At 63.9% G+C, this 7,141-nt stretch overlaps 1 protein-coding gene across 1 annotated transcript in view; it reads left to right on the top strand.

Moving 5' to 3' along the window:
- The window catches only part of BTBD19 (BTB (POZ) domain containing 19), a 6,849-nt gene extending 237 nt beyond the window's left edge, over positions 1-6,612 (top strand). Inside the window, exons 2-8 of the mRNA XM_010582723.1 lie at positions 1,851-2,088; positions 2,504-2,557; positions 4,086-4,145; positions 5,425-5,493; positions 5,861-5,992; positions 6,221-6,346; positions 6,478-6,612. Coding sequence (XP_010581025.1) covers positions 1,851-2,088; positions 2,504-2,557; positions 4,086-4,145; positions 5,425-5,493; positions 5,861-5,992; positions 6,221-6,346; positions 6,478-6,612 — 814 coding nt within the window. The remainder of the gene's footprint in view (positions 1-1,850; positions 2,089-2,503; positions 2,558-4,085; positions 4,146-5,424; positions 5,494-5,860; positions 5,993-6,220; positions 6,347-6,477) is intronic.
- The last annotated feature ends 529 nt before the right edge of the window (positions 6,613-7,141 follow it).

The following is a 7,141-nucleotide window of genomic DNA, read 5'->3' as shown; positions in this document are numbered from 1 at the left end:
CCCCGCCCCGCCATCCGCATGGCTGCTCGGCTGCATCCCCGCCGGGACAGCCACCCCCTCTCTGGAGGAGGGAAGGTCCCTGGGTGCGCCCAGACCCCCTCTGTCCCTGGGCATGGTGCCAGCAGGACAAGGCAGCATCCCAGGCTAAATCCCGTGCTGGGGCTCCCGCCCTTGCCAGGAGTGGGGGTACTGCAGCTGCCGTGCTCCCCAGGGGCAGCCACCCATGCTCGGCTTCACCGGTGCTTTTCTTCGACATCTCCAACCTCCCTGCACCCCAGAGGGCAAGCGGCAGCCCAGCCAGCCCCCGTCACAGCGCCTGGCATCCCTACCATCTCCTTGCAGAGCAGGGAGTGGAGATGGAGAGCCGCTGCTTCGGCTGCCCCCCACCTACACGACATGGCACAGCCTGCCTGGTAGCGGTCTCGCTGTGTGGTCCTCTTTGCCTGCTTCATGCTGAGGCCTGGCACAAAAGCCAGTGCTATCTGAGGAAATCCCTGTCCCTGATGAAATTTTGGCCACCCAGAAGAGAAATCCCAGTGAAAACTCCCCAGCCACAGTGCCAGGCAGTGGGGAAGTGGCTGCCAGCACCTGGTCATCCCCAGCCCATATCCTGCTGCTCTCATCTTGCATCCCACACCCTTCATCCCGCATCCTGCAGCCTTCAATCTGCAACCTGAAATCTGCACTCTGCATCCATCAACCTTCGTCCCGCGTCCTTCATCCCACATCCTTCCTCCTGCAGCCTGCATCCCACAGCCTGCACCCTGCAGCCTTCATTCTGCATCTTGCATCCTTCAACCTTTATCCTGCATCTTGCAGCCTGCATCCTGTATCCTGCTTCCCAGACCTTACACCCCATAACGACAGCCTGCATCCCACAGCCTTCACCCTGCTTCCCCCACTTGGCCTGTGGACCATAGCTATGGAACGGTTTATTTCGGCCCCCTTACAGTAGCAGTCATGGAAGACCTGTCAGGCTCAGCTCACACGACCCAGCAAGCCCCAGCCATGTGTATCCTGATATACATGTGGGATGACCCAGGTGTCCTTCCCTCTGGTGGGTACATCCATCTCCCTGTGGGACACCATGAGGGTCAGGCCATGGGTTTGTGCACGGCCTCATGGCAGCTAGAGTTTGGGTGCTCTTTGCCCTGCTGGAATGGAGGAAGAGAGGAGGAGGGGATGGATGGGCCATGGCTGCGTGGTGCACACAGGCTGGAGACTCCTTGCCCTTTGCCCACTCCTTTTCCCCCGATCTTGCCTCCCTTTCCTGGGGCCACGGGGCTGGGGAACCATGCTGGGGGGCTGTGGGGGACCAGGGCAGCGGGATGGACCCCATGCCCCAGTGTGCACCACAGGCTGCCCTGTCCCAGAGGCCTGAGGAGGGCCAGTGCTAGCCCTGCTGGCAGCAATGCTGGAGGCTTCGCATCCCTGAGCCCATGAGTCAGTTCCCGTGAGTCAAGGAGGCTGAGCCTGGTGGCAGCCGTGCTTTCTCCAGCTCTGCTGTGCCAAAAGAGAAAGCCACTTTCTCCAGCTGTCCCTGGCCTTTCTCTGCTCTGCTCTGTGCCAGCACCCAGGGCTATCTGTACCAGCACCATAGCTGGCTGTGCTTTCCAGAGGACCCGTCTTACTCACCCCGCCTGCAGCATTCATATAGCCGCAAGGAGCCATCAGCAAAGACTCCTCCATGCCTCTGCTGGGAAAAGCCCCTGGGTTAAAACTAAAAGGCACTGCCCGGCTGGGATGGGTACCCAGCTGGTGCCTGCCTGTGTGCCCTGTCCCAGCCCCAGGGCATCCCGTGCCCTGGCTTTCCAGGCACCCCCTCCCTCACTGTCTTCTCTCTCCCACAGCGACGTGACATTTGTGGTGGGCCAGGAGCAGCAGAAGGTGTTTGCGCACCGCTGCGTTCTGGCGTGCCGCTGCCAGGCTTTCCAGGGGATGCTTGGCCAGGGGCCAGCAGGCAGCGAGGACTCTCCTAGCAGCATCCCACCCCAGGGCCCCTTCATCCTGGGCAATGTGCAGCCCGAGGTCTTCCTGGCCGTCATCGAGTTCCTCTACACCAACAGCGTCACCCTCAACAGCCACATTGTAAGTGGGGCTGGGGCTGGCAGGGACCATGGGCATGGGAGGGACAAGGGGGGGATGGAGAGTTAGGGGGTGCTCTGCAGCTCCTGGGGTGCCGAAGGTGGAGGGGATGCTCTGCATGATGCTTTCTGGCTGGCTAACAGTGCAATGAGTGTGTGGGGTCTCAGCCCAGCACAGTGTCCAGAGCACCCTGTTCCACACGTGTCTGCCCCAGCTGGCTGTGCAGACCTTGGATGCTGGGAATGGGGACATTACAGCAGGACACCTTCATGTGTCCCCATGTGGCAGCCCCTTCCCCCCTCATGCCCTACCTGGGAGCTCCCACGGAGGCAGGAGGATACACGCCCTTGGCCCCTGGGCTGCCATGCCCATCTGTGGCCCTGCCTGTCGATGCTCACAAGGGCTGTCTTGCCTGCAGGCGCTGGAGGTGCTGACCTCATCGGTGGAGTATGGCCTGCAGGACCTGTGCAAGGTACGGCCCTGCTTAGACTGGGGGTGGTGGTCCCCAAGTGCCCCTGTGCTGAGGAGCACCCCAAGATGGTCCCTGTGTGGCTGGTGGCTGGAGGTGGCTCTGAGGATGGCACCGTGGTGCATCACTCAGGTCCAATGCAGGCTCAGCCCCTGCTTCTTGATCCCAGAGGGTATCTCTGGTGGGATCCCCCTTGAGGGGGTGCAGCACCAGCTGGGAGCCGCGCAGGGGCTGGGGAATCCCAGGGAAGAGCATGGGGCCTCACGTCTCCCACATGGCAAAGGGCAGCAGGAAAGCCCCTATGCCGTTGCCCACGGGTGCTCTCTGGTCATCTGGCAGGATGATGCCGTAGGGAAAGCCCCAGTCCTGGGGAGCGCTCAGCACCCCAGCCAAGGTGCTGCCAAGGGGGTGCTGCTTCAGGCAGGAAGGTCTTGGGAAGGCACCAAAAAGGAGGGGTAGGAGCCAGACAAGGAGGGGACAGGGAGCTGGAGCAGCCTGGTGTTGGGGGGGGCGGCCGGGCCACGTCATCGGAGTGATTCCTGAATTACGGCCAGGCTGATCGCGTGACCTGCCATCTCATGCCCGGACTTCCCCTCCCTTCCCACCGCGCTGAGGAAGGACCTCACTGAGGAGCTGAGGAACCGCGGGCTGCTGTGTGCTGGGGCGGTGGGACGGGACCTGCCCTATCACCCCATGGGGACAAGCTTAGCCCAACCCCAGATGTGACACGAGGCTGTGAAACAGCTGGCTGGGCAGCGAAGGGACATAAGAGGTGTTGCAAAAAAGGGTGACACAGTGTCCCAGCCACACAAGTCCACCCCCACCATCCAGCAAACGCATCCACGGGAGGATGACCTGCAGCGGGCAGAGGCGTAGAGGAGGGGTGGAGGGGAAGGGGCTGACCAAGGACAGCTGGGGAAGCCCGTGGCGGTGTCCCCAGCTGCCGGGTGACCTCATGTCTCTCCTGCCAATGACTCAGGGCCCTTCTCCTCCAGCTGACAGCTCCTCCCTGCATGTCACATCCTCTTGGGTTTCCCAGGGGTTCTGACCCCTTTTCGTGAGAGGCAGCTGAGACGGGCAGGAGAGAGGTCCTGCTCTCCAGTAGAGGTACCCGTCTGGCTGCATCCCGCTTGCATCGCCCGCGTGTGGGCAGTCACAGGCAGAGACCAGCTGGCAGGCAGGGCTGGGCAAAGCTGGGGTCACCCAGTGCACTGCAGCTGGCACCAGGGCCGTTCCCCATGGCAGAACATGGCTGATGACTGTGGCCAGGGTTAGGTGACCCACCAGGGGCTGGGGTTTGGTCACATCAAGCTCGGTCCCTGGCTGAATCAGTGCCCGGGCTGGCTGCCCACAGGCCATGCTGAGAGTCCGTCACTGCCTTATGAAACCCTGGGGGGCTGGAGGTGCCTCCACCCCATGTCCCTTGTCCCATATCCCATGTCCTGGGGGCTCAGGGGATGCTGAGAGTTGCAGGAGGGGATGGCAGGTCTGAGTCCCCCCTCTGCCCATCCTCTCCCTGTCTGTCTTCCAGCTCTGCGTCAAGTTCATCAAAGACACACTGAGCGTGGAGCAGGTCTGCGAGGCCCTGCAGGTAAGTCTGACCCCAGTGGGGTCACAGAGGCTTAAAAATAACCCATCCGATTTTGGGGCAGGAGCTGGCCTGACCCTCCTGCTCAGTGGGGCAGGATTTCCTACCCACCCGTGGCCCAGCAGGTGCCCTGCCAACTCCTGGGCACATTGTACCAGGGCTGCAAAGGACCCTAGGGCCACCACAGCCTGGCAGGGAAATGTCCTCACGCTGCCCTGAGCAGGGCTGGCCAGAACTCCCCAGTGCCAGGACCTTGCCATCATCTGTCTGAAACAGGGAGGCACTGGGTTTCTGGGAGCTCTCATGGTTTTGAGTCCAGTCCCAAAAACCCTGCTGAGGGTTGGGACACCTAAAAATAGCCTTGGGGGTGTCCCAATGGCTCTGCCATGCTGCTTGGTGGGACCAAGGCTGCTCCACAGAGAAGGGGGATTTGTTCCATCTCAGGCCGAAGCGATGCTCTCGAGGCGAGATGCTGGCCCCAGAGCACAGAAGCTCCCGCCAGACGTGGTGCCAGACCACCGTGGCGTAAACAGAGCTAAAACTGGCCCAGAGGAAACAAACAGAAAACCCCAAAACCCCAGAACAAAACAAACCTGAAGAAAACATCTCGCCTTCCCTCCCTGCTTGCGTCAACACCGGTCCCCTGCCGTGACGGAGGGGGAGGGGACGCTGGCCCTGCCTGTGCTGGTCCCGAGTAACCCCCACGCAGGGGCTGCCACCACGGGGGGACAGGGACGTGTCCTCCTGGTGCCTAGATGGGCAGTGTGAGCCCTTGGACGAGCATTGCTGGGTAGAGTTGAGGGAGGATGAGACCACCCTAAATTCCTGCTGCAATGGGGTTGGCAGCCATGGGGCTGTCATCAGGGCATGGGGCACATGTGGGGGGGGCCCTAAGCAGACCCTGTGCCCACACAAGGAGACCTGGGGATGGGTGGCCCCATGTGCCTGTAGTGTGGCCTTGTGAGAGCAATGCCGGGGCCCCTCATCCACCCAGGGCTGGGTGATGCCCCTGAGCAGCAGCGGAAAATTGGGTGTTTCCTGCTGACGGTGGGGCTGGGTGAACGTTGTGGGTGGTAAAGCCACCAAACCCTTTGCCGTGGGGCAGGCCAGGAAAGAAGGGGACCTTGGTGCCCCTTCCCCACCATACCCGCACCGTGGCACCCACGCGTGGGGATGCTCACCTCACCTGGATCCCTGAGAGTGCCCATGTCCCTGTAAGGCTTTGGCAGGGGAGGTCCCTCCTGCCACGGACCCTTTTGCAGGTGTCTGTGTTGTCCCACAGGCTGCGGTGACCTATGGGCAGGCAGATCTCCAGCAGCACTGCCTGGCCTTCATTGAGGGCTGCACCGCGGTACGGCTGCGGGCAATGGGGGAGCATGGCACTGGGTACCCCAGGGCATGGGGAGCACCGGGGGCACGTGGCATGGGGAACACTGGGGGACACAGCATGAGGCAGGGGAGCAGGGCCCCTAAGAATGGGGTGGCTGGAGGCTGGGCAGGGGAGGAAAGGGAGCAAATGGTGTTTGGGGAGAAGATGCTGGGTGCCAAGTAGAGGCTGGCAGGGGGGTACTGGGGTGCCAGCTGATGGGGTATGGGTGGGGGGATGCTGGGGTACCAGGCAGGGATGGTGCCAGGATGGGTCTGATGGCCCATAGGGGTGGGGTGGGGCTGGTGTGGGGTCCTGGTACCAGAGTCCTGGTGCTGCGGTGTGCTGGCAGGCGGTGGTGCGGACACAGGGCTTCCACGAGCTCTCTGATGTGGTGCTGGCACGGGTGCTGCGCAGCGACCGCCTGGCCGTGGACGAGCTGGACCTGGTGCAGGCTGTGCGGGAGTGGGCGCACGTCAGCTCGGTAAGTGCAACACAGCGGTGACAGGGTGGGGGGGTGGTCCTGGCTGGGCCCCAGACAGAACCACCCAGGGGTGCCTGGACCCCCACCAGCCCAGGCAGGGAACCCAGGCGCCCTGTCCCTGAGCCCAGGGCTGTGTGATGGGCACAGAGGCTGTTTCACCCCCCTCCAAACACCCCCCGGTGCCCAGGACGTCAGCAGCCCCATCCTTCATATCTCGCTGGCTGGCAGGCTGTCCTGGAGCGCCCGGTGCCCGAGGTGGCTGCCCTGCCCGTGCGGGAGCTGCGCCTGCCCTTGCTGGCACCCAGCGAGCTGGTGATGCTGGAGAGCCACAACCAGCGGGATCTGCTCATCCCGGTGAGCTGCTGCCTCTTCTTGGGGTGCCCTGGCTGACCTCTGGGGCTGGAGGATGCTGCAGGGCCGGGTTTGGGGGGACACACCACGCTGTGGCCATGTTGATGCCCCCATCCCTCTCCCCAACCCCATAGGCGGAGAGCATCGCGGCAGCCTGGCGGTCCCACGCGCTGAGGAAGGGCAGCGGGGTGCCCTCCCGCCTCTGCCGGCCCCGGCGTGGCACGAGGCCCCGCGACCACCACCGTCACCTGGACCCACATGCCAAGTAGGGGCCAAGAGCCGAGGTGTCTCCCCCCCAGCTCAACCCAGGGGCTCGGGCAGCGGCAGTGCCCCCTGGTCAGATGCTCCGCAGTGGGGCAGCCTGTGGGGCTGGGCACTGCCGGAGGTGCTGCCGTGGCCAAGAGCATCAATCAAACGCTTTGCCCCACGCCACGGCTTCGGGGTCAGGGCAGGATGCCCAGGTCACCCCAAGAAACGGTGCAGGGACTACGGGGGGGGGTCGGAGCTGGTCCATGGGGTGGCTGCGAGGACATCCAGGCGCTGCGGTGGCCGCACGCAGCCCGGGCAGTGACCCCGGGGGTGGCGGGGCTGCAGGGGTCCCTTGCGGGATGGGGGACACAGGATGAGTTGCCCCTTTCCCAGCCCCACTGCTGCCCCCCCCCGCCCCAAGCCGGCCCTGTGCTGGGGCCCTTCCCCAGGGCCGTGCTGCCCTCCCCCGGCAGCGGGGCTGTGCTGCAGCGGGCAGCGAGCACTGGCACCGGCCTGGGGAGGGGCACAACGCCCCCCCCCCCCCCCCCC

This window comes from Haliaeetus leucocephalus, unplaced genomic scaffold, assembly GCF_000737465.1.
Source record: "Haliaeetus leucocephalus isolate CR32 unplaced genomic scaffold, Haliaeetus_leucocephalus-4.0 Scaffold848, whole genome shotgun sequence".
Lineage (NCBI taxonomy): Eukaryota > Metazoa > Chordata > Aves > Accipitriformes > Accipitridae > Haliaeetus > Haliaeetus leucocephalus.
Note: the sequence above shows the minus strand (reverse complement) of the source record. Positions and strands in the feature narration are given on the sequence as shown.